Source organism: Anarrhichthys ocellatus, unplaced genomic scaffold, assembly GCF_004355925.1.
Source record: "Anarrhichthys ocellatus isolate YVR2014 unplaced genomic scaffold, GSC_Weel_1.0 scaffold33, whole genome shotgun sequence".
Classification (NCBI taxonomy): domain Eukaryota; kingdom Metazoa; phylum Chordata; class Actinopteri; order Perciformes; family Anarhichadidae; genus Anarrhichthys; species Anarrhichthys ocellatus.
This window is the reverse complement of record NW_022280063.1, coordinates 4,358,833-4,386,250: the sequence shown is the minus strand read 5'-3', so window position 1 is coordinate 4,386,250 and position 27,418 is coordinate 4,358,833. Positions and strand designations below refer to the sequence as shown.

General features: G+C 41.5%; 1 protein-coding gene across 1 annotated transcript; it reads left to right on the top strand.

Annotated features, from left to right (window-relative positions):
- The first annotated feature begins 5,729 nt into the window (after positions 1-5,729).
- lrrc17 (leucine rich repeat containing 17) lies at positions 5,730-27,418 on the top strand. The gene is made up of 5 exons (XM_031865752.1): positions 5,730-5,940; positions 14,511-14,893; positions 15,789-16,287; positions 23,506-23,661; positions 26,426-27,418. The coding sequence occupies exons 2-5, from the start codon at positions 14,621-14,623 to the stop codon at positions 26,866-26,868; spliced, it is 1,371 nt and encodes a 456-aa protein (XP_031721612.1). The 5' UTR covers positions 5,730-5,940; positions 14,511-14,620; the 3' UTR covers positions 26,869-27,418.

Genomic DNA, 27,418 nt, shown 5'->3' with positions numbered 1-27,418 from the left:
ACCTAAATCCTAAAATACTGCTTATGCAAACATCAAGTAATGGTAGAAAGGAAAATCATATAAATTGTGCTTTCATTTCTCTCATCATCTTCCTGTATACAGATTCTTAGTCATGCTTTTTTTCAGTAAACATGCTTCACTAATTTGCAAAATATCAAATGTAGTTTTTACTCCAAAAACTATTTATGATATCATAAAAAAAACCATGTTAAATGAAGCTTAGTTTGTGTGTGTGTGTGTGTGTGTATGTGTGTGTGTGGATGTGTGCTACACATGCAATACAGTTCACTGATCTATGGAAAATATAGCATGATGTGAGATAATTTCGACTCATCATTTTGGTTCCCCGGGGCAGTGACATGCCACAGAATATTAGTCAGATAAAGAGACAGAGAGATATGAGCTTGGTCTGTTATTAGCAGGCCAATGCTTGCATGTGTTTGTACGTGATCTGTGATTATGGTGACACCTGGTTGTTCTGATTTTATGTACACTTTAATTTCAGTCCAGCTGTTTGCTACAAATGAACTAGTTGAGAGAGGAGAAGCTCACTTGCTTACTTTCTCACCACCGCATACCTGGCCCTGGACGTTGCAAAGGTGTAAGGGATGCTGCTTTACAATCCCATAAACACTTTGCCTGAAGCACAATAACACCTTTAAGTCTCTTCCACTTCCTTCACCACCTGTGGAATTAAATCTACAGGTGGTGGCTACTGGATAAGAGCCTTATGGGTAAAAAAAACAATCGTGTCTGCAATTTGCGAAGTGACATGTATTACGAAATGGGACACTGCTACCATTTGCAATCTACGTGTAATCATTGCGCGCAATATCGGTTTGTGAAAGGGGAATAAAGAATATGACACATTTGGAAAGAAAAGTGCAAACTGATCACCTAACCCTTAAAATGATTCCACACCCGTGTCATGCTGCAAACTTCTTCTAGCTGGAGGCTCCCATAAAAGTGAAAGCTACCTCAGATTATAAACTCAACACGAAGTCTGAGAAGCAGCCAAACTTGCTTTGCAAATGAGTTTAACGTGAATACATCTCTATTTTCTTCCAGCCACTGAAAAAAATGGTGCTTCTTTGGACTAATGTTTGCTTGGCCGGGGGAAATTTCCGGTGCATGATAAACTTGTCTTGGTGACCTCACTCTGCACTCCCCTCAGGGAGAACAGCTACATATACCCTCGGAGCTAACAGGACTTTAATTTAGACGTTTGTCTGGTCTGCTAAGGGTTACACATGCAGGTTTCTTTTTGACCAGGAGGCTGTTGTATCCAGGGTGGAGGTCTATTTTGAAAAGCAAGACGAATGAAAACTGTGGTGAGATTGTAAGTAATGTTCAGCAACAGTAAAGAAGTTCACAGGGGAGAGTTTGCAATCATTGAATCCTCTCCACCCCCAAATACTCCCTCAAGTTGTAGCAATAAATATCAGCTTGTTCTTGTTCAGCATAATCTTTTCACTTCCTCTGAGAGAAGAATGATCCTCCACAAGGAGACAGATGAACTTATCCTCGGCCTTGTTGTCTTATCACAGTAGGGAGAAGAGCTATGCAGTATGGTAAAAACTCCGAAATGTGATCCAGTCATTAGGGGCTGGAAAGAGCATGGTGATAAAAATGTTGACTTTTGACAGCTTTAAGCCGTTAATACAGCCATTATTTTCTATCTGTCTGATACAGGGGAGTGAGGGGTTTTATCACTGGTTTGTTTGTGTGAACTCCCGCTAAACAGTCATTGGATATACAGTAGCTATAGTATATGAGAGATGTATTATTTGACTTTCATAATAAAGCAATGTTTGCGTGTTTGTAAATTTAAAGACCAATTTCACACACACACACACACACACACTTGATATTTCCCTGTATTTGTCTGGCAAAATAAAACTACAAATTCCAGTTTGTTGAAGAAAGTGGACAGACCTCAGTCTGATGGGATTCATTTCTCAGTTGTGGAGACCGTAGCAGATTATTAAACTGTATGCAAACAGTCACCTTTCCACCCTCCCGTTAATGGTCATTACTTTAAACACACAGTCAGTTAAGTCATTTTATTAGTCATTACAGCACAATAAACTAGAGGTAGACATGTTATTCTCTTCGTTGACACCTATTTAGACATATTTAATGTCTGTCTATTTATTATTTCTACATCCAGCCTTCATTAGTCTGGGTGCCATGTTGGATCCTTTCATCCAACATGGCACCCAGACACAGATTGTAACAGACACTCAAGTTTATTATGTGACGCACAAGTAGCCCTGCAGATACAAAGACGATGTCATTGATTGTGTCTTTGTTGATTTCTTTCTTTTTTGGATCCTTTATTTGTCTATCCGCGGACACATTCCAGATGTGTCAAGATTATTTTGATTAGTAACACTCCGTGATTATCCAGTGTAACATGTCGCTCAACATAAACTCTTTTATTCTAGTCCTCCCATACGTAGCTTCTAGCGGCTAGACTCCAGCCTTTCCTCTGGCTCAGCGAAGAAAGAGAGGAAGGGAGTGAGTGTTCGAGAAAGAAATTATGCAAGACAAATAAATCACCAGGAGTGGGAGGAAAGGACACACAGAGCAAGAAGAAGGACAGAGATAAACAGTGAGAAAATGATGAGAAAACAAAGCAGGGAAAGAAGAAGATGACATTGTTTCCTCATCTAAAGATTGATTAATGCTCGTTGTCTTTGACGTGAGCGTGGACTCAATCAGTGCTCCGCACTGTAATGGGAGGGATTCAGTGTACGGTGCTTTGATTGAATAGGATTTAGATTTGTAGCCACAGAGATATGGAGTCATCTGGTTTGTCTAAATAGTTGCATCCGTACTGCTGCGTTTGTGTGTACACGTGTTGTTCCAATGCGTTTCCAGTCAGTCATGGATTGTGGCCAGGTAGAAAAGCATGGGACACAGACTGGGAGCCGTTCTCCTCATCTGTCTGCATCTCTTTCTCGTCTAAAAAAACAACAACAAAGAAATGCAAAGAAGAAAGAGAGAAGCAGAGGTAATTGATAAAACATGTATGTCCAGGATCAAATAGTGTCCTATAGCTGGTACACTAAATGAAAACCTCTCATCTCCAACCAGAAAAGAAAGGAGTTCTCCATCGATTTAGCATCTCCTTTATCATAACAGACAATGAAGATCAAAAATCGATGCAGCAGAACCAGAGATATCGGCTTGCATTCTTCCATGTCAAAAGCTGGTGCCTACATTACCCACAGATCAGCTTGATTGCTTATAGACAATAGCTTTCGTTACTGTTTCTTGCCTCTTGATGAATGTAAGTCTAATATTCACTCTACTTGTTGCTTTGGCTCGGTGTCCATCAACTCCTCCAGGAAATATCTGGCTCTTTAGCAGCTAAATGCTCCGCTGTGTTCAACAACTGTTCCTGAACTTTGTCTGTCTGCTGTTTAGTTTGCAGCTTTTCCCAACATGATTTAGGGAGTTGATCTTTTACCAACATGTTTTCCCTGTGGCGAAGGCTGGAAATGCAGCTTCAGCCTAATGAGAGGGCAGTTTCTCATGTTTGGGGTCACCAGTTTCCAAAGCATACAATTAGAATAAATTATAATGACATTTATATTGGATTCCCTACCTCCCAAGAGTTCGTGATATATTCATATATTCAGACTTGAACCTTGCCTCAGATTCTGTAAGCTTTGTTTTTTTGATGATATCTGGCATTGACAGTGCATTTTTTTCCACTTGCCTTAAAAAATTAGCCATGATCACACGTTGTGCTTTCATCATAGATATATTTAGACATTTATATAGCACACAGAGGCTATAAACATGTCTTAAAGGGATGCATTGAGGTCAAAAGTCGACCTGGCTCTTTAAAGAATGTGTTTGAAGCATTTTAACAAGGCGCTCATCCTTCATCTCCCCACTGGCACAACAGCTGGCCTGGCACACGAGCATCATCCCTGGGCACGGACGTAGACACAAACACACACACACACACTCATGCACATGCATGAGGTCAGCTTTGACAGATGGTATGCAGGCATGCTCTTCCAGATGTGATTGTACAGTAGGTGCTTGCATGTTTGAGGAGCGGATTACTGTCCGCCGTCTGCTGCTAAACAGATAGGTTGACTGGTTTACAGCCTTTTCAGAAAAGCCCCCCTGCCCCCCCCAGGTTTCCATCGCAGCTTCTCGCTACTTACTTAAAACAGTTGTTCTGGTGTAAGTGCTCTCAAGCTGTTTGAAGTGTTTGCCAGTAAGCAATCCAGTTAAGCCAGCGCAGAATGGTGGCCCTAATATGGAGCTGTTTCTCTCCCGTGTTGTTGAAGAGAAGAGAAGAGAGAAGGGGAGAAGGACAGAGCAAGCAGCAGTATGTTGATTATCGGGGATCGCCGTCTTGTGGCTCCATAAAATTACGCAGAATCGCCCACTTACTTGATGAAACTATTCGTGTGGGAGCTGACAGGCCAACTGGTTCATGTTAGCAACAAGTGGTAGAGAGTGGTGGGGAATCTTCACTGCCTCAGAAGTAAATATACAGATGTACTGCAGTGCAAAACAATCACACAGAGTTAACCTCAAACAAGACACCAGAAGCTCAAACATGATTTATCACAGACATGTCAAACAAATCAACACAAGTGTTTAGTCATAAACCAAAGTGAAGAATTGGAACATGTTAAAAATAAACACTTCAGTCACTGCAAAACAAAAATGACATCCTCTGGTCCTAGAGGAAACATCAGGGGATTCACCAAAGTCTCTAAGATTCATCCTCTGGGGACCATGAATGTCTTTTCAAAATGTCAGGGGAATCCACATTTCAGTCTGGACCTCGCCGCTAACAGGGCTAAAAAAAGTGTCAGGACAGAATACATCACTGTATTAGTGGCTGGTTCCACCTCTTGCACTTCTGTAAAGCGATGCAGTCCAGATGGCAAGTCCAGGTGGCAAACTTTTTAGAAAACCTTGTGAAACCACAAGCGTTGCCTGTAACATCGTTCAGCGTCAGATGTTGGAAGTGGACTGAGGCTATGGAGCAATGCTATGGTCCTGCGTCCCCGGATACCGATATCTGCGCTTTGGGTTTGCGTTTGTCATTTGCACACATTGTAGGTTTTTCATGTCATTTATACGCAACTTTTCACGTGCCGTTTATACACCACGTTGTGAAATGGCTTTACATGTCACTTAACGCCACGTTGTTACCTTGATGGTCGTGGTTACGTTTAGGCAACAAAACCACTTGGTTAGGTTTAGGATAAACATAATGCTTGGGCTTGAAATAATAAGCGAACTAAGTATTCTAACTAATGTTCCAAATAGGTTTCTTTACATTGCGTTATAATTTGATTTACTCCGAGTGTTTGGCGAGTATGTCTATCTCTCTCGACCCATAAGGCCGACTAGCATGCATATCCTGGAGGAAGTCCACCGGTTTAACAGAGGGGAACCAGTGCAGGGTTGCAGCCCTCATACATGTGTATATGAGTGTGTGTGTGTTTGTGTGTGTAATGCTAAACCAGACACAGCCTCGTGGCTCCTTTGAGAATCAGCTTTACTTTGCTCACAGTCTCATTCTCTCTCCTTCTCTCTCCTCACATTCTCAGTGTGATCCAGCTGAGTGGGTGAAAAGCAAGAGAGGCAGCTTGCATAAGGCAGTAGTCAATCACTCAGCACAGGCAGCCAGAGAGAGAGAGAGAGAGAGAGAGAGAGAGAGAGAGAGAGAGAGAGCAAGAGAGAGAGAGAGAGAGAGAGAGAGAGAGAGAGAGAGATATTGGAAAAGCAGCCAGTCACTCGTCCCTCACTCCAAGCTCTAACTTTAAAGGCAGACATGCAGATTTTCTTGGTTTAGATGCAGCGCTCATGACAGGATTAGGAGCCGGGGACGCGGGACCAACCGGAGATCTGCAGGTCCTAGTGGACGAGCCTGAGCCAGATTCTCTCCCTGTACAGGTAGGACTGAAACCTTCATATTGAACCAAAGTGCATTAGATCTGTCTATCTACTAAAGATTATTCAGCTGAAAGAAGCAGCAAATCCCCAATCCTTCCTGATACAATATTCAATACGCAAGAGGATTTATTTTTTTCTTCTTTTTGGCAAGTATTGCTTGGCACCACAGTTAAGTTTCCGGTGACAAAATCTGATTCCCTGAAGTCTTGGAAAAGACCACAGCATATTAAACTAATCTTAATGTGAAATAGTTATTAGGTTACACTGCATGTAATATTTCTGCCTCTTTTACAATATTTTCTGAAGGTTTTACAAGAAGAGTGACTTCCCTTCTTTTTCTCAGAAAAAAACAATATATACAACTTTCATTTAAAGATACATTGCAGCAACACAACATCAGAGCACCGTGTTCAGTGTCAGACATTGATTCAAATACCTGCAGCTTAGATGTATTTCGCACCAATGATAAAATTCTGAACATGTGAAGATAAGATCGGACAAACCTCCATCCAAAAAAAGCCACGAGTTATTGTATTCATTACCGTGAAGTTGCATCTTTTGCCTGCTCAGTATACTTGAGGAACTGCTGAAGTAAGCTCTCTTTTTTCTACTACAAAATTCTAATTTGGAGTTTTACTGTAGAAGTTGGGATAAGTTTATAGAGGGTCACTGCACCTTGACGTTGATAAATTACAGATAATATCTTGAGCAAAGACAACATTCAACGGCTAATTTTAGATTCTTCCTTGCTGTTTATGTTATGCAACTGACTGGTAGTCCCACACACCCGGATTTATAAGCACTCTGCAATGATTAGGCATTACGTTCCCTTTGTAACTCAACATACAGAGCTACTTACACTTCTGGTAAAGTGATGGGTTAATTTACCCACTTGGAACCTCCTTGTACTGTAAGTAATTCTAGACAGTCATGGCTCATGTTCATTGAAAACATAGACAGCAGTTTATCCTGTTAAGCATGAATTTGGTGGGATTTAGGAGTTTTGTCGGACAGCTCCTTTTGTACAGATTTCAAAAAATTTGAGGGCATAATATTACCAAAGAAGAAGCCAGAAGGGCTGCAGCGCTTCCTGCAGAGTTTGCATGTATAGTTGTAGGTTTTCTACATGCCCCTGTGTACGTTTCAGAAAAATTCCACATCCATGCAGAGCGGAGCAATGTGTGGTTTCCCTCTGGAATCCTGCTCCAAAAAAAAACAAAAAAACTGGGGAAGAGAAAAAGCTTGACTTGCAAGTTCACTCTGATTACAAAGACAGAGAGAGAGAGAGAGAGCCTCTTTTACTAAAATTTCTGCTGTTTCAGCTTGCCGCAGTTAAGTTTAAGTGCAACACTTTGTAGAGAGAGGAGCGAGAGAGAGTGAGAGTGTTTGCTGTGCCTGTTGCATGTGTGTGTGTGTGTGTGTGTGTGTGTGTGTGTGTGTGTGTGTGTGTGAGTGTGTGTGTGTGTTTAAGGTGCAGATGTGTCTGGCACCAACACAAAGCAATGGACATAGCCGGTTGGTTGGGGGAGACATTGTGTGTTTGTGTGTGGATGTGTAGCTCTGCTTAACATCTCATGACTCAAGAGACATTTTTTGATTAAAAAAAGAGTAGAAAACTGAAAACACAGTAGAGTATTACATAACAGAAAAAAATGTATGTAATAAATCTGGCTCAGAATTGATAAACCTAAAACATTTCAGCTCTACGGCACACATACCGTTTTTATGACGGAGCCGAGTGTTTTGTAGTTAGTGTCAAAACAGCCAAGAAACAGGGGGGAGACCACTCTGATGCCTGCATAACGTCAGCTGAAAGCTGGCAGGTTGTCACACATAAACACACACACACACACACACACACACACACACACACACACTGGAGCTGCATGGACTCAGAAACGCACGCGCATGGGACGTTGACCTCTTTTGAGGGTTGCGGTTACTATTCTTATGGTCTGGACTCCAGAGACTTGTAGAAATCTGGTTTCTCATGGGTATATGGAACACAAACAAAGGCACATTTGGCCTGTTTCAACCACAAAGGTTCTCCTTCTGAGTCTACCACCTCTGACCCTCTGTGGGAAACCAAATTGTAATTTTCTTTTTTTTCCCCCCTTCTTGCCTCTCTTCTTCTTTTCTGCAGAAGTGAACATGTCTGTTTTCAATTAGGCTCTCAGGGATGTTTGAGGGTTCTTCTCTGTCGCCTGCTCTCGCTCCATTCACAGTATATGTCTGCCACCGTCTCATCCTCTGGTTTTGGATTCAGGGCTAGACGTGCTTCTCCCTCTTCTCTTTACCCAATACTGTCATTATTTCCTCGTGTTCCTTTCATTGTTTAAAGCTGGATGCTGGGTCTGTTGCATATTAACAAGCCACAGACCTTCGGGCACACTTGCACTCCACACATGAAGGGAATTCAGCCCAGAGGAAAGTCAGGTCAGCTTGCTGGGAGGTTGGCTCGCAGACGAAAACACGCTCACCTTTAATTAAGAGTGCTCCGTGTGGCTTTGTCACTGTTTCTTTCTGTAATTAGCTGCCTGACTGACCGGCACACTGACTTTCTGCCTGCTCCTGTGTTTTAACGTGAATTTTTGACATTTTTCTATTAGTAGTTCAGGAGAAAGGGCTCATTCTTGTTTTTGCAGCCTCCCCTGCTTGTTCTTGCTTTCTCTCTTTAACACAGTGGCCCCTTGTGTTTCCGAACAATTTCCTCTGGAGGTCTGAACTCTTTCCATCCCCAGTCCCCAGTGTTATTGGAGCATGGAGAGTCTCTACAGAGCGCCAGTGCAGGTATAGCGACTGCTGACTCAAGGTTTTGTGGGTGAGAGGTGTGACATTGGGTTTTCAAAGGACTTTGTCCTTTACAAATGTATCAATAAGGAGCAATATTTTTGGCCACTTGGGGGCAAGCTTGCAAGTTTGACTTATTATATTACCATATAATGTTGATATAGCTAATGTGTTAGCAAACAATTTGTTATTAACACATCCAGCCTTGGTTTAGAGTTGAGTTTCTGACGATTTAAATGAATGTAAGTCCAGCATTCACTGTCCTTTTTGCTCCGGTCTCGTGTCCACCATCTCCTGAGAGAACATCTTGCTCTTAAATGCTCAGCTATGTTTACCAGCTAGTCGCTAACTGTGTCTGTCTGGAAACGACGTGCCCAACAGGAAACGGCAGTCATGATGAGAGCTGTGAGAGTGAAGAACAATAGTGAAATTGTGGGCCGCAAAACCAAAACAATGAGCTAAAAGACGCTAAACTGCTGCGTAAAGCGGAAGGAAACTCAGTTGGATGATTTGGTTCACGAAGACATGAAAACAATAATGTGATAAGTGCAGTTGTTTTAGCGTAATTGTGTAATGTCCCTCCAGTGTTGGGGAAAAAATAGGGATGTTCACCAGCAGTTTAGGATTCAAGTCTTACCACCGGACCAGTCGGAGTCAAAGCATTTAACAGAATTAACATAGCAGCTAAGAACAAGTTCAACAAAGCTGAACAAATAAAAGTAAAGAATAGACAAGACAACTATATACACATGTGTTGAAAAATAGTTATATTGCATATTTCATATATACAGTATATATATAATGTGGAATGGACTCTGTTTTTTGATCCACAAATGTAATCTCCGGTCTACTATGCTGTTGGCTCTTTCTTCAGTTGGTTAGGATTTAAAAAAAAACAACCTCCCTGGGTGTTCTCTCAACAGAAGCGCAGCAGTGTGAAAACTGAAACCAAACAAATCCCTCTCCTTTCCCTTTGGCATCATAATATTTTATGACCCATGTAAGTTCAGCTTCTAACATTAATCTCATCTTTAGGACTTTCCTTCCGTCTTTCACTTTCCATTCTGAAACACTGTGGTTTTCAATTATGTGTGCTTCCTCCGTCTGTATTTATCTGAAGGTCAGGGAGTGTCTCTTCTCTCACCGCCTCTTCCTGATGTACGTGGGTTGTGATGGTTTTAGAGGCCAACATGTCTGTTTCCGCTCCGGTCTGCTGAGGCCAAACTACCCGTTTGGAGCCCAGAGACAGTTCAGAAAACATATACAGACGCAGAATGTGTCAACATTTGTCTATTTCATATGTTATTGTCTCTCTTTGTGTACATTTGCATGAATATACTGTTATAATATACACTTTTATATGTGTTCAGCGTGTGGAGGTTTTCCCTGCTTCATTCACACTCATTTGCACTTTTACCTTTGGTTCTTTGGAAGAGCGGTCTAACTTCCTCTCTGCCTGGCTAATGTTACCAGTGAAGTCATGCCAAACCTGGTTAAATGATGCTTTCCACTACATTATATTATGTATGTCTGTAACTTAATCAGTCAAACAGTTATGTCTGAAACTCTGAGCCTTTAGAGGAAATGCTCTCATCAAATTACAAGATTGTGTAAAGAGTGCAGGAATCTAAAGAATGAAAAAAGGAGTTAAGTTTCAGATAAAGATGTACTAAAGCTGGTGCAGCAGGGAGACACATGATGTTCAGCTGGAGTTTAGTTCTAAGTCTACACTCTCTGCACAAAGTCCCCCAAAACAAATTCCACACATAGAAACACTCCAGATGTGAGCATTTATTCAGCGGTTTGTTTTGATTGAGAGCACTCTTGTGCTGGGTCCTTGCTGTCCCTTACTTGTCTAAAAGACTGGTGCATAAACTGTTTTGGTTTTGAAAGCCATTACAAAGATTTAACACAAATCCCCAGATAACGATTACTCCCATTTCAGACACAATGATGCAGTGTTAGTTCAGTGCACGTTGGAAACTTAATCTCTATTATAACTGATGACATAATCATACTCTCACTGGTAAAAGTAAATGTATCTGATTGTGGTCTCCCTGTGAAATCCACCTAATGTGGTTGGAATGTGAAAGTATTGAAATTAAACCAGGAATGTTAAAAAAACATAAAATGTCTGATAATTAGCACCCAATATAAAAAACCAAGCAACATGCTGTTAACCGAGCGTGACCTGATTCCTGTAAACTACACTCTTAGCACTCACTAAACTGTGCAGACTGATAAAACTGTCAGTCAAATACGACACTACATAAAGCTCTGAAGGCTAGAATATGAATGATGAGATAATATTTGACATTCAGAGGTAAGTCATTGTTTCCGTTCCATTAATCTTTTATCCGACTGAGGTTTGTGCAAGTAAGAATCTACATGGCCCTCTACCGTGGCTCTGAAATATCACTACGCCGCTGTCCTTGGTGCTGAAGCAGTAGACGGATTTCCAATTCGCGAATTTCTCTCGGAGTCCCGCCCTTCTTTTAGTTTCATCTTAGATCTGTAATTTTCCAACCAAAAGAGCTGCTCGTGGGGCGGTTCACTTCGCTAATTGTGGCTGAACCCCCCAAAAAAACTCTTCCCCCCCCCCCTGTTACAAATGAACAAATCGACTAACGCTATCGTTCACGCTTGCACGTACAGGGCAAACAAATTACCTGCCATCTTTTCATAAGAAAATGCCACGGATTCTTGCTGCGGCTCGTTTTTTTCCATTGTCCAAAATGTGAAACATATTGCTGCCACATTCCATGTCCAGACAAACCTTTATTCTGGTTCAGCACAGATGGCAATGGCAGCAAAAAAAACAGTCTGCATAGAATTTAAAGCAATATCCCTCTGGAAGTGCCTGAAACCCTGAGGTCTTTCTGCTCGATATTTACAGGCACAGGGAGACTGTTTATTTGGAGGGGGTTGGCACAGACTTACCAGAAGGAGCTGGTTTGGGAAATAATACTAGACTGGGAGGGCTAATTTGAGCTGGTATGGGCTAGAGGTGAACCACAGGGATGGGTTTGGCCTGATTGGGCTTGTTATAGTCCCAGCTGGAATGTGTCATGGATATTACAGGCTGACCATGGCCGTCGTTTTTTTTTAAGAAGGGCTGGACCTTTCCTGGTGAACAGCTGTGATGTGGAAAAGATCTGAGAAGTACCAGCACTGGTCCAAATGGTTTGGAGATGGTGCATCGATTATAGTGGGAAGGAGAGAGAAAATGTTAACAAGCTTTTTTTCTGTGCAATAAAAGTGAACCGTTTCACCAGCTTCTTTTAAAAGTGAAATTCAATTCTTTCATTCTTTTTAGTGTTGACACCAGTGGACACTTCACTGTAGTGGAGTGTGTGTTTGCTGAGCTGAACCGATAGATCTTGCAAACGAGCTGTTTAGAACTACATGCAGAGTTGTGTCTGGGTCCACTCAAGAACCCTCTCCATGCTTTCCACCTCAGTCCAGTCTAGTCTGGTGTTTCAACTGGCACAAGTCTTGCCTTGTGTTGAAACATGTCTCTCATCAGCTGCACAATCATGCAACACAGGCACAAGAACGTGTGCTCGTAGTTGTACCTGTGCACACAAACAGACCCACACACATATTAATCTATGAGGGCATGCTTGTATATAAATATATAGAAAGAAGAAAGAGAGACCCAATCATACAGACACTGACAGATGGTGGCTGAGATGAACCTATTCAATTCCTTTTGGGTTTGGAGCAACAGCTCACTAGAAGAGTTTTATTGCATGCGACGGCTGCAGTGGAGGAAATCGAACTTTCCTCTTTGCTTCATTTGAGACGATTGACAGTTGGACAGTTGACGAGCACTCACTGGACTGGAAAGTGTCTCCTTTGGTACATTCTCAGCTGTTTCTGTCTGTAGCTCGCTAACATGCCCAGTCTGTTATTCACAATGGAACGACACCATCTGCATTGACGGGCTTGTTCCACTGTGAGACAGACTGGAGGACTGGAGGGGGGTTGCGGTTTGGTACAGTTTGACTGAATCAGTGTGCACATGAGTCTGTGTTTGTGTGTGTGTGTGTGTGTGTGTGTGTGTGTAGGGTGTCTTGGCAGACCTGTGGTTTTGCCTTTATGCCTCTGATCACATAAGGGACCCATGACTCACTTCTTTTTTCTTTTTTAACCAGACAATGCACACACTCACACAAATACACAAAAGGAAAATACACACACAGTCACATAGGCAGCAGGCAGGGAGTCCAAACAAGTAGCTATGTGGCTACAAAAAAAAACACGTTTTACTTATTATTCAGCCGTAAATATTTTCATATTTGTGGCTGATGATAGTTGGACAGTACAAATTGTAAGACAGCAAGGCTGCAAGGAAGAGAGATAAAAAAACAACAAGGGTTGTTATTCAAATAGTCAGAAAGTGGTTTTATATGAACAGTTTGGTAGATTTAAAGCACTCTCATATCTGTCTGTTAAATATAACACAAATGCAGGCAGGCAGTACATATATCTGGGCATAAAAACTGGAAACTGGGAAACAGCTGGCCCGACTACCAGCACCTCTAATTAACACATTATATATATTATGTTTAATCTGGGGGGGGTTTGTGCCAGACTACTCCCTGGCTGGGACAAGTTGCCAGTTGGCAAGCGGAGGCTCTGGGTTTCACTCACAGTTTGCAGTCATTATGCTAAGCTGAGCTAACTGGCGGTTGGCTTTAGCTTTAATACAATCCAACGCTCAGTCAGAAAGCAAATAAGTGTATTTCCCAAGATTTCAAACTCTTCTTTTAAACAATAAATTCATAAACAATTCTGTCAAATGCAATAGACATGTTTTTTTTTGCAAGGGATACACATCCTACAATTGGATGATTCATCAATGGCAAGACAGCAAAATGAAAACAGAGAAAGAGATGGAATCAGAGCTGTGACAAGAGCCACTAAAGGTAGAGAGAAAGGGCATCCGGGTCGGTTTAGCTGAGGTCTTTTGCTTCAAACCCCCTATTTCCTTTCACTCTGCCTCTCCGCTAATTCTTTCAACATGTGCCGTGTTACCATTTTAGTTGTCAGCATGTCTCGACATGCCACTAAGACAAATCCCTGGACATTTTATTGTATTTGTGAATGAAATGATTTCGCTTTTTTCATTACCTTAAACTTTTTAAAATCTCGCCCTCAGAATATATAACTCTCCAGCTTTTTGTTTTCTTCCATTCCACCAATCCGATTAATTGTTTAACCGTTACCTTTATATTACAATTACACGTGTACATGTTGGGTGAAAACATTGAAATGTTCATGTTTGTATGGTATGGTACTTTGTGTATTCAAAGTGGACCGCAAAATGCAGAAAATTGTAACAATTTCTTACATGTACACTGTTGCTTTAACCCTTGTGCTACAAACTGACACTGTAGTAGCTGATGATATTCGTCTTGTAACTTTGCCTCTGTATCAACACTTGCAAGCTAGCTAGTAGCTCCGCTGCGAGAGAACTTTGTGTAAATAAGCAACTATCTCAAAGAATTTACGTGACTTTGTGCCAAGCAGCACTTCTCTTTTGTTTGTATCTGTAATCTTAGAGGCAAGGGACATTCAAAAGAGGAATTCCAGAAACTAGAACCATACAGACATTTATCAAAACTTGGTTAAGACTGCATCACCTGAAAGTTTATTTTTTTTTTTGCAAATCACCCAAGTTAAAAATGTTAATTGTCAGCTATACTATGAGGGAGTTTGTGGCCATTTAAGACCTTTTAAAAATTCCCCTCTGTTTTTCCTCTTCATACACACAGCTGTGACCGGCCTCCCGTGTCCCGTCACACCGATCTACCAACAAGTCCAAGTCGTCCAAGGTTCACCAGATTAGTGAGAGGCCTCCCTGTCTCTCCTCCCCTCTCCCATCATGCGTCTCCTCGCCACCCTCGTCCTTTTGCTGCTCCTCAGGTCAGCTGAGCCCCAGAGAGGCCCTCGGTCAGGGGCTGTGGAGAGGGGCGCTGGGGGCCGCGTACGGGGCAGAGGCAGAGCCGGAGTGATGCGGCGCCAAACTCAGGAGTGTAAGGAATACGTGGAGGCAGGGGACAAGTACCTGGACTGTCAGGACAGGCAGCTGACCACCGTGATGCAGCACTGGCCCAAAGATATTCACCACCTGCTCTTGGCAAGAAATAAGATTCAGGTTTGTGCAGACTATTAAAGAGACCCACTAACAATAATAAAGTGTCTAGCACAGCTTTGTGCAACAAATGCATCACTATTCTGTGCGTTAGCGTCTCAAGCCTCTTACTCTGACGCTAAACCCTGCCAGCTTGTTGATACCATGAGCATCTGTGCACCATTTATTTGGCTCCGGGATCAAAGACAGACTTTTCTGCTACGTATTTGTGTGTAGATGTTTGCATGTCTGAGTGAGCACACAGGATGTGTGTCAGAGGTGTTGAGAGGAATAAAACAAAAAAGCTTTGCCTGCAAAGTCATAAATAAAGACGAGTGACTTACAAAGAACAGTGAAAATGAGTATAATTAGGCCTTATTTTCAAGTTCAAAGAGTTGGCTTGTTGAATGAATGAGTAGTGAGGGAAAGAATGAACAAAGTGGATTTTAGTTAATTTTTAGCTGAATGTTTAGACCTGTTGGATTCTGCATAGAATTATAAAACATTTATATGTATTCTTTAAAACTGCAATTTCATTATCTAAACCCAATCTTTGCAGATTGTATTTAACACTTCAGATTTATACGGATCAAATAACTTGAAGGTTTCGCTTATAGTGACGAATGCAGAGAAATACCCGACTCTGCAGTTTTATGAAGCATTTTAGCTTCTTGTTTTCTTTTTTACGGCTCACATCTTTACTGTTTTGGTTCAACCTCACCGCTCTCGAGAGCCATATTTTCAGGCTCAGTGGGCAGCTGCCCAGCGCAGAAGAAGTGAGCGAATAGCTGGTGAACATAGTGGAACATCTAGCAGCTAAAGAGCTGAATAGTAAATATCTCGTCCGTCTATGAGTCTGACAAAGCTCTGCTTGAGACAGACATACACAAACACCAACAGTTTACGTCTCTCCCTTTAGGTTTTAAGGGGCAACATGTTCTCCCAGTTCACCCAGCTGAAGAGCCTGGACCTCCAGCAGAACCACATCTCCATGGTGGAGGACGGAGCGTTCATTGGCCTCTCCAAGCTCCGAACCCTGCTCCTCCAGCACAACAGACTGAAAACAGCCACCGAGGAGGTCCTGCTCCCTCTCACCCGCCTCACCTACCTCCGTCTCTACGACAACCCCTGGAGCTGCCGCTGCTCATTGGACAGCCTGGTCAGGACCCTGCAGGTGCCCAGCAACCGCAACCTCGGCAACTACGGCAAGTGTGTGGAGCCCCAGTCGCTGAGTGGCCAGAAGCTGAGGAAGCTGAACGTGGACTTGTTGTGTGCGGACGACAGCCAGGTGGACAGGAGGCCCGGGGGCGGAGATGGGGGGCGACCGAAGCCTCCGCCGATCAAAGTGAAGACAGAGGCCACGTCCATGTGCCACACCTACATGTTCCCCAAACCTCTGCTGGACTGCAGCAACAAAGGTGAGACTGTCAAGTTCTGTATCCCTGTGACTTCACTGTGTCATGTCCTGTTTATAATTGTTTGAAACTGAATTCAGCCAAAGCAATCATTATGCTGGTTGATTATAAAAAAGGAAACATGTGCACTGTGTCCACAGAAAAGGGTTAACTTGAAACAAACTGACTCTGAGGAGTGGCGTAAACTCACCTAAAGACCGTTCATTTGCAGCCAAATCCAAATCATTCATTGTGTGTCATTGTGTGTTTAGCTGAAATATATCAATAACAAATAGACTGTCCTGGCAGAAGAGTACCTTGTATGAAAGGTACTTTTGTTCATTTGCTCAGCACTCTCCAGTGTCGAGTCCTTCTTGCTTATTCAGTGAAATTGGGCTCAGGAATTAGTTTACTGTCTAATGTTTTGGTTCCACTGAGGCTGAGCGAGCAGAGATGCGTTTGTTTTATCAGGTTTGCCACCCGGGGGGCCATCTGTTCTTCATTAGGAGAGAGGGAGCAGGCTGGTCGTAGTCTGTTCTGTCAAAATAAAAGCTTGCATTTTCAAGCATGGACCATCATTTTCCATTTTAGCCTAAATTGGTTGACATCAGCCTTCCTGCTGTGATTGCGTTGCATTGTTTAGCCTTCCGATGAGCTGCATTGCGGAGTGTTTGTGTTCTTGTTGCGGTCGGTCTGTTGCGGTGTTCAACACCATCTCTTTTTGTATTGTATTCTAATTTGAATCATGCATACATTAACTTTCTGCAGATTTGTGTCCTCCAAGACATTTTAGAAGGCAGTAATTACCACCAGCATCATACCCTGTTTGTGTTTCCAGTTTTAATGAGTCAGCATGTCTAGAATGCTGCAGAAATATGGAAACAGGCAGGCATCAGTGCAAATACAGGGAGGAGAGATGGAGCGAAGGGAAAGCGAGGGCTTCTTTCAGCTCTTCCAGTTTTCACATCTGGTTCTCTCTCTGTGTGTGAAAACGACACCATGAGGTTGCAATCAATGACGCTGTAACTTCTTCAGTGCTCCATAAAAACTGTGTCAGTGTTGCTTTTCAAACACAGACAGCAGGCATGGATGACAATTTCTGAATTTTTGCGCAGATCACTTTTTGTTACTTTTGTGTGGGCTCTTTATTCTTGGTTGCTCCCTCATCTTCTCCCTTTCATCTGTTTTCTCTGTGTCGTCTTCTTCTTCTTCCGCCCCAAATGGTGTCCGCTGTCAGCGCACTGAACTGAACGATTGTCTGTGTCTATGTTTCAAGGCCAAGTGAGCTCCCAGATTGAAATTTAGAATTGAACGCATCTATAAATGGAGAGCCTTTCACAGAAAGAAATCTTTCACAGAGCACGGCGAAGCCAAAAGCACACAAAGCAACGCCTGTGTTGTGTAAATGCTGAAGGAAGGCTTTTTAACATATTTCCCTTTTTTCTTTTTCTACAGTAAAACTTTTGAATCAATTCTTTATCTGAAGCACAGATAAGGTTTCTCTGTTTTTCTCCCATCCATCTCTCCAGATCTCTTCTTCTTTTCGTGTGCTTCATAATAAATCTCTACATCCTGCCTCCTAAACCATGCCCCACCATGAAAGCGATATGTGAATGTGTGAATGTTGCCTAATATGCTACAGCTGTTGTGCATGACATTCAATACATTGTCTCTGTGCTTTTGATTCGCAAAGGACGCACATAAAGTATAGTTATACTGTGAGCTGATGCCAGTTGAGCTTTGGAATCTCTTCATTTTGTTGTTTTCACTGCGCTGCCATCCAGAACCAATGCTTTCTAAAATCTAATAACAGGTATAGATTACATCATTACACATTGTGTTGACTCCCGTCTGAGCACTTAACAGACGCTGGCAGAGTTTGGAATGCTGTGGAATAATATAGCAAACGTTGGCTTCACTACTGATATACAAATGCATATTGAATTGCATTCTTTCAGTAAACTTTCCTTTTTTTATCATTTCTGTAGACCCCTTGTCTCTCTCAGATTAGTTGCATGACTGTGACACTTTTATGCATTTTGCCTCCAAGTTCCCATTAATCTAGTTCTCCTCTCCTGGGATAAAATGTGCCCTCTGGAGTAGTTTTGCAAAGAAACAAAAAGTCATGCCCACAGTCAGTTCATCCTACCAAAATGCACTGTGTTTGTCCTTCAGGTCCAACAAACTTACTGAATATATTACCTTCCTAATATCGGACTTTTAATAAATCTTTATCAACATGGTTTGCATTCATATTTACTAGGTTGCATTCGGATACCTTTAATTTGTGTAAAGATTGTGGTATTTTTATTACAGCTGTACTTTCAAGAATATGCATTATGTGGGTGCAATATATTTTGACACAGGCTACAAGACACAGACACAAAATCTGCTGATAATTTTGACCTGTTTTGTCCAACCTTGCAACTTTTAATTTCATTGCATGATTGGCACTTTTAAAAGTAAATTAGCTGCTGTTTGACTGTAACATAGTGCAATAATAATACATGAGGAATTAGTCAAGTATCATCACAATGGTCAAAAACAAATAAGGAGGTAAACATGAGTGTGTGGAGGTGGAACCAACTTCCTTTTCTTTCATATAGGCAAGAATTAGAAAACCCAGAGCAGAGTGGAAACTTACTCTGCTCTCTTTCTCCAAACCCTATATTTTCCCTTTTCCATCTCTTTCTCCCCGTTTCCCTTACGCTGGTTTGAAGGCTTTCTCTCTGAGGTGAGCCACAGCAGATTTCAGGCTCCATATTATTCTCACTGGAGGTCAATGCTCCACAAAGCGGTTACAGTTGATATACGAGTTCTTAAGGCTGTTTCTCAAAGATTGAACGTGGACTTCAGAGTACTCTGTGGCAATATCAAAACATGCCTTCAAATGACTTCTGTTTAAGCCCCTTTTATACAGCGGACACTTTGAGAACTCCCAGTATCTAAATTGTAGAAGTGAAGCCACTATAGCTAATTTGTATGTCGTATTTTTTATTATACACCACTTAGGTCTAAAATATGAAACATAAATGTACCTATTTGATGTATTGTGCCAGAGTAAGCTTAAAGATACTTTTCATAGACATCTATAGACCCTGGCTAGCTTGAAGCTAACTTACAGTGCAGGTAATGTCCGCATAAAAAGTAACATTAGCATAAATAAAAATAAAATAAGAATAAAAAAGTAGCAGAAAAACACACACCATGTATTAAATTACTGAACAAAGTACCTTTTGGGGTATTTTATTAGTTAGAAAGTAGATTATGAGCCAGATGAGTTTTAATTTAACCACATGTTCTTATTTATATCCTCATAGAGCTTTTAGTCAGGTTGTTTGTTCCGAACACATGTCATGATGTTGCTCAGAAACCTACACAGTGGTGTTGATTGCTTTGGCCAAATTCTAGACTTTGCCTTTAAGACTGTGCTCATGAGGTCACGACATCATTGGTTTCAGAAGAAACATAAATCCTCCATATAAACTTCAGGCCATTTGAGTAGGCAGCAGTAAAGTGACTCATATATATATATATGGTGACTTGGCTGCTTTCCCAGTCACACAAACGCCCAGGAGCACAATATTATGTCAGGCTCTCCCTGGACCACCTGGGTCACAGACAGCGGGCAGTTAGTCAGCAGAAAAAGAAAAAAAAAGAATCTACCATGGTGTCATTGGATCATGAGGCAGAAAGCATGAATGAGAAAGAGGACAGCATCAAACATCACTCTCTACTAACAGCAGGATTTAGCTGCAGACTCTGCCAGGCGCCAAGACGCTTTCCTACAATAGCTTGAATGTCCTGTCGACACTCGGAACTGCACAGTTATGAAACTGAATATAAGGTTCAGAGTTTCCGAGAGAAATGTTTCACCCTGCGGTGAAAAGGTCACTGACACATTGTGAAAACTCAACATGGAAATCCCACTGGAACCAATTGTTGTGATATTGTTGACGGCAAGTTGGCAATTACCTCCGGGACGGATGTACCTTGGATGAAAATAAATCGATTATATTTTGATTATTTTGTTATTCCCGAGTAACTATTGTCATGGTGACATGGAGCAAAAAGAGGCAACTAGATGTACTCAGCCCTGGGCAAGACAGGTCCTCGATTGATTTATCCAGGTTTGCAGAAAGGAGGGTATAGGCCTATACATGTTTTGCTTGTTTGTAACTCTTTTAACAAAGATGTAACTTCTTGTGCAGCCAAACGAGTCTGTTTACGTTTGCTCAAGTTTTCAAGTGGCTGTCATACATGATTGTTTAAAGTCTAATATGGAAGCCTGTTCTGTTCTGTTCTTTTGTCCCTGTGAGTTAAAGGCAATAAACATCTTTTAAAATTGTAGCATGACTCTCAAGACCATCAGGGAGGACATAGGCACTAATCTGGTTGTTGTAATCGTGATGTCTTATAAACAGAGTTGTCAGCATGTTTAGAAACGGCTTCACCTCTGCCTCTATATTTTGTCTGAATGGTGAAAGAGAGTTATGTGTATTACATGAAGCCCAAACATAACAGCATGCAAAATCTATGTAACAGAACATTCTTAATATGTCACACAGATGAAATATTGAATGTGAACTTATTCAGTGCTACTTAATGCAACCATTCTAGTGGCTAAAAAACACATGGGGTGTGTATCCAAACCACAAAAAGTCACAGCACAATGCACAGTTGACCCCAGAGTATATTATGTCAGCGCAGTAAAAAATGAACTGCTTCCTTTTCTATTGTCTAAACAGCAGGAAACAATATTGCAACACCTGCTCCAAGCGGAATCATTATTTATGCTTGCTATAAATTTAACCTTTGGAAAAACTTTGATTTAGTTTCATAGACTGTATGATAAAGAAAAGACATTCAACCCACACCCTCCAGAGCAGGATATGTAGATATACGTCCAGATTAATGTTCTGCACTTTTACTAAATCATGGAAATAGTTCAGCTCTATCGGTTCAAACTATGTAAATACTGCTGTGCATTTACTGCAATACTTAATCCCTGTGTTTTACTAATGCATGGCCCACAGAACTAATAATGGAACCTCCATAGGATGTTTTGGCGAATGACGGACTAAATTACTGCAGGAAGTCACTCAAACCTGTCACTTTAACATAAAGCAGGCGCTATAATTGAGACTCCATAATGTAAATGAAATATAATAGGCAACTGTCCAATGAGACGAGACAAGCAGAGAGTTTCTCAGGTCGTAGCAAAGTACGAATCCTAGAGGGGCAGATGTTCACATGTGCCCTGAAATAATGACTTCAGCAGATTCAGTAAAAAAAAAAAAATCCAGTCCAAACCCAGTTATGAATAAATTACTTTCACGTTTCCTGACGTGTTCTCTCTCTTTCTCCCCCTCTCTGTGTGTTTATTCATTCAGCAGTCTGCAGAGGGACAGATGTTATAGGAAACAGTTTCTCCATTAAAAATCCCAAGATACCCATACGCTCCTGATAAAACATCTAACTTCCTGAAAACATTTGGCTTCAGGAAGTAATGCAAAAAGAGTTAAAACAGACATGCAACATGGCTAATCAAGATAAGGCGAAAGATAATCTTTCCGTCTTTGGTTCAGCATATCAAGAAAATGGGCCCCACTGGTCACAGACACCACTTATCTAGTCTAAACCTACTGTTTCTACTTAATACACCGTGTGAGAGATTATCCTCATTCTCTGTGAAACACAGAAGACCACAGACGTATCCCTCTTGGACAGAGAGGATCTGTTTTGGCTCCAAGATTTCTCACAAGGTAGCCCAGGAATTTGAGTCTGAATGCCAGCGCTTTCTAATCTGAAAATGCTGCTTGGAAGGAGTTGCAGGCATGTACACCTAAGGCAGGGTGGGATTCCCTTTAGACTTCAAGGACTGATAACTTGTGGGAAGTCTGTTCTTGCCTTCGTAAATGTCTCTGCCTGCTGCACACTCATCAGCCATCACTGCATTACATCACTGAGCAAGAATAATTACATTTCCTTAGTGCATCGGCTACATCCGTGTGCATGCTGTGCGCGTGCGATTATATTTTCTTATTCAGTTATGATTTATGGCACAATGCCTCCATTGATAAATAACAACAACATCTGTGGCGGTAAAGCGTGTGCATAAAGACTGCAACATCTGCTCTGTAAAAAGGGCCACTAAGCATTCTTCTGAGACGATCATACTGTCTGTGTAAATACATATATGCCGGAAACTAGTCCAAATGCATGTGTATGCATGAATGCTCAGCCACACACATATCTACAAAATAGAGCAGTGATTTTATAAAAAGATCAACATTGTTTAATTATATCTTAGTTAGTATTCGCCGCGAAACATAATCCTTTTTCCTCTCAACTGCATCCTCTTTGCAAACTGCTTAAACAACAATCAACCATGTTCATTTTGATGATACTAGGTTGCCGGGGCCTCCTACTCAGTTTAAAACAGAATTGCATCATGATTGGCACGGCAGATGTGACCTCCAATTTAGATAATTTGCATATTTTTACAGGTGAAAAAAAGTGTAAAGACCGTCAAGAAGCAATTCAAAATCCATTGAAATGCCTGTTTTCTTTTACTTTTACTGCTTCTCCCAACTGCCAGAACTTGTGCAATTGGAGTCTTGACACAAACCTGGATCTATTCATTGTCTGCACCTCCAAATAATCTATAGATTTAAGCTTCAGCTCTGTTGTTTCTAGCTTTGGGACAAAACGTGTTGATAGTGATATATATTTATTCTAACCATCCCAACATCGTCGGGAAATGTGTTCTAGTGTCTGATTTAAATCTCCAGAACAGATCTGCTATCGAAATGGGAATGTGTGGGAATCACTGTTTCATACATTAGAGTCCTCAACAACACTCTTACTGGGATGGGGGGGGATGTGCGTGTGAGAATGGAAACACTGAAAGAGCGTGGAAACTCTCTCCCTCCTGGCACAGAAGTGAAATATTGTCATACATGCTGTCACACTCGACTCCATCCATCTTGAAACGGTTAAATGTTGCATACAACCCCACACAACATCTTGAAAATGTATAATGATGCAGACAGATTTCCAGCTCTCCTGCTGATTCTGGAGTGTTGCTCTTTGTATGCCGAGTTCATCGGCCTCAATCCTGTAAACCTACAGCAGCAGGAATACAGGAATTCATCTTTATCGTTACAAATATGCACTCTGTCGTTCCAGCCCCTTTCACAGTTACAGAAATGATGTTTCTCTGTCTTTCCTTCTTTGCAGATTTGAACAACATTCCGTCTGAACTGCCATCTGACATAGTGAAGATGGATCTGTCCAAAAACACCATCAAACATCTCAGGCCCAAACAGTTCCTGCTGTCCAAAGACCTCAAGCTGCTCAACCTTAGCAGCAACAGCCTGCACCATTTAGACACAGGTAAAAACAACTGCCACACACGCACACACACACACACACACACACACACACACACCTGAGCACATGCATCTGGGCACTTCAGTGCATTATGCCACGGCCACGTAGATACTTGATTGGCTGGCAGGTGTTCATTAAAGTCATAGAACAAGATCCAATGACATAGTTCCTGTCAAAAGTTAAACTACCTTTTTACCTGTACATCTGTCCCTGCTACATTACCAGTCTGATGAAAGCGACCCAACCATGGGACAAACTAGTGGTTACCAACGTGGCGATCAACACCACAACAAGGGGTCGCAAGATAAATCTGACACACAGAAAAAGTAGAAGAACACACAGAATTTTGGTAATCTTTTACTCTCATATATTTTCCTAAGAATTACTGGACTTTCCATCTTCGTGCTTCTAAAAATTATTCAAATAGGACAAAGTAAAAAAAATCCCTCTTTGGTTGAACCACTCCTCACATTTTGACATATGCTACTGTTGATGAGGGCTGAAGATAGACTCTTCTTTGTCAATCGCCAAAGAGGTTAGGACCCAATGAAGACAATGATGAAAATAATGGCACAAACAACAAAAATGGCCCGTTTTAAAACCACTGAATAACAAAATAGAGATCAAGGAAAGGTTGAGGAAAATTCAACAGGGAAAGAAAAGATAATTTACTGTCCAAAAGATCAATTTTACTGAAGTCAAATATGCTCTGAATTCTGCCTCAGTACAAGTTGCATTATAAAAGTGCAGACTCATTACTCTCTCCAGGCTAATGATGTCTGGGTTTATGTCTTCCTGCCCGGGAGGGAAATCCTTTACAAAACCTTGTAGTTGTCTTTATTAGACTGCAACACATGTAAACAATCTACTGCAGCTAGCCCCAGTGTGTCCAAGGCTGCATTGGAAACTAATGATTTTTAAATGAATGATGTGTTGTGACACATGGTTACAATCATGGTTGCTCCTTCTAATCATTTACACATTTGGAGTAAAATAAAATATTTTGAATACATTTTAAGAGGTTGTTTGCCATGCCTTTACATTCATGTTTTTTTCTCTCACTCTGGTCACACTCTGGCTCTGGCACAACGGGGTTATTACAAAGAAATGCACAATTATTTGCATTCGTCTTTCCTTGTTGGTTTTGGACGATGTTTGTGCCAGATTGCTGTGGTTTTTCCTTGAAGGACTAACCCCGAAAAAAAACAAAAAAAACAATTTAGACAGTCACAGGAGAGTACCGTATATTTGAAGGTCAATTTAGTGCACTTTCCTATGACTAATAACGTGACATTTTAGAAATTGTTGTAATGTGGGGACCCCACCCATCTGTAGCTCCAAACTCTGCAAAAAAAAATAAAAGTCGTAACACTCTTCAAGCCGTTGTAGAAGATCCTGCTCTCTTGCCTCCCCTTTGTGTTATTGTAATTTAAGCAACAACATAGCAGCAGCCAATTATGTAATTGTGGGACTTATGCAACAGTGATATCTGTAGTTATGGTGACCAAAGACTTTGAAATCTGTTATGGAAAGTTGTTGTCCACGTCAGCCCAGAGTGAGGCAAGCCTGGGGGGTAAATCCCTAATTCATCACTCCTGCTAAAGCTGGACGAGGGCCGTGTTTTTGTGTTAAAGCTTGTGCATTGAAGCTGGAAAAATAGATGACAGGCTTTAAAGCTTTATCCTCAGTGGGTGTTATGATGTATGGTTCCGCGATCCGTGTGGGAGAGCTGATTAAAATACTTGGAGATTAGGGTGTTATTTAGAGCTCTTTGCTTGCAATTTTTCTGGGACAAAAAGTCGTCAGTGGTTTTAAAATATGGTGAGATAAGGATGCTTTGAAAAGAAGTACAGATGGAGAGAACAATCATGCAATCACGCAAAGGGAAGTGTGGTCATTAAAGGAATAGTTTCTCTCATGGATGGTGGACTTACACTACTATTGATGCTCAAGGGTCTCTTACTAAAAGGGAGGAAAAAATACATGCAAACTGCAACTGAATATGTTCTACAGAGAATGTTGCTTCTACGTTTTAGTGCATGGGAAAATACCAGGAAAGTATACCACACTGGGCTTCCTGTCGCCATAGTGGTTTAAAAAGCAATTAACAGGAGAGTCATGAGTCTCATGAGTCGAGAGATAAGACAGGAAAGGCTCAACAAGGGCTCCATCCCTCCTCCTTACTCTCCTATAGTTCCATCTATCTGTGTCATCTTTATGATGAATGACGACAATGCAGTAACAGTAACTTACAATGATTGAAAATGCATTTCGTAAAGATTATCGTCCCCAGCGTCTGTTTTTCATTTTCTTTCATCCCTCTGTCTCAGGCATGTCTTTATCCTCTCTATATTTCATATGTTCCACACATTCTCCACTTTTTTCCTGCTCCTCCTCCTCTCATTTTCCTCCCCTCCTCTCTTCCGCTCAGTTAAGATCAAAGCTATAGGCCCAGGTCTAGTGGTCAGCATGAAACAGTCTCCATTGTCCCATTTTTACACAGACTGATAACAATGTCTGGAACCTTCTGCGCACGTCAACAGTCACCTTTTTAACTCAAGTTATAAGAGTCAGATATTTCCCTTCAGGGTTTGGTGGACACCAATTACAGAGTGAAGAAGAGAGTGAATATTGGGCTTACATTTGCCAGGTGGCCAGGAGGTGAATAGTAATGTTGCACCGTGTCTTTAGGATGTGTACCTTCTTAGCATCCAAGCAGCAGTATGAGATGCCAACTTATTTTGCTCAACTTTTTTTCCTCTCCCAGCTGCATTTGCAGGCCTGCTGTACCTCCGAGAGCTCGACCTATCCAATAACAGCCTCCCTTACTTTGAGTATGGCGTACTGGAGGACCTCTACTTCCTACGGAAGCTCTCGCTGGAGAACAACCCCTGGATCTGTGACTACAACATCCACTACCTGATCTACTGGCTCAAGCACCACCCCGGCGTTTTCTACACCGGCCTGTTCTGCTCTGAGCCGCAGGAGTTCAGGGGCTGGCGAGTCGAGGATTACGTCAAGACCTACAACGGGGAATGTCCCATTGATAAACAAAATGGAGGGATAGGTACGGGACAGGGAGGACAGGGGGGGGTGGAGAACGATGCACAGGAGGGGGCGGGGGAGACGGATGAGATGCAGGGTGATCACCTGCCTCAGCCTTTGCAACAGAAAAAGCCCAAAAGGTTTGAGATCATCAGGCTGAGTTAGAATGGTGGTGGATCAGACTGGTGTGGTTTAGTATAGAGGTCAAAGGAGTGTTGGATTAAAATGCAGGTCTGCGGAGAGGCTGAAAAATGGATTAATAAAGGTAGACTCAGTTTGATGTTTGGATAAACAATGTGACCAGTAATAGTACAATCTGCAATGATATAAATAATTATTTTCCATCTTGTTTGGATAAGAGAAAAACTGATTTGGGGGTCATTAAATAATTAATAAAGATTATTCATTTCAATGCCGTATTGCTAAATTGACCTATAAACAAAGATTTGGGAGCTTTTGTTATTTATTTTTGCAGAGCTTTCCCAACCCAGTCTGTATCAGATCTAATAACCTCCACAAAGACGTCTCTTTGAATTCCCTACACAATGAACTGCAGGTGCATTTTCTCTGTTACAGTCATTTTATTATTGAGTTCAGATAATCTTTTCTTTTTATTCATAAAAAGCATTTTTTTTTGGTCTTTTTTGTGTTTATTGATGTACGACGTTGTCTACCTGTTTTCTGGAAATAAAATTGTGTTTATTTTTTCTGAAAA

Excerpts from the sequence above, each read along its gene's own strand:
- lrrc17 (XM_031865752.1), top strand. The coding sequence starts at position 14,621 with ATGCGTCTCCTCGCCACCCTCGTCCTTTTGCTGCTCCTCAGGTCAGCT. Across the intron at positions 16,288-23,505 it reads GCTGGACTGCAGCAACAAAG|ATTTGAACAACATTCCGTCT; the intron begins GTGAGACTGTCA and ends CCTTCTTTGCAG. Across the intron at positions 23,662-26,425 it reads CCTGCACCATTTAGACACAG|CTGCATTTGCAGGCCTGCTG; the intron begins GTAAAAACAACT and ends TTCCTCTCCCAG.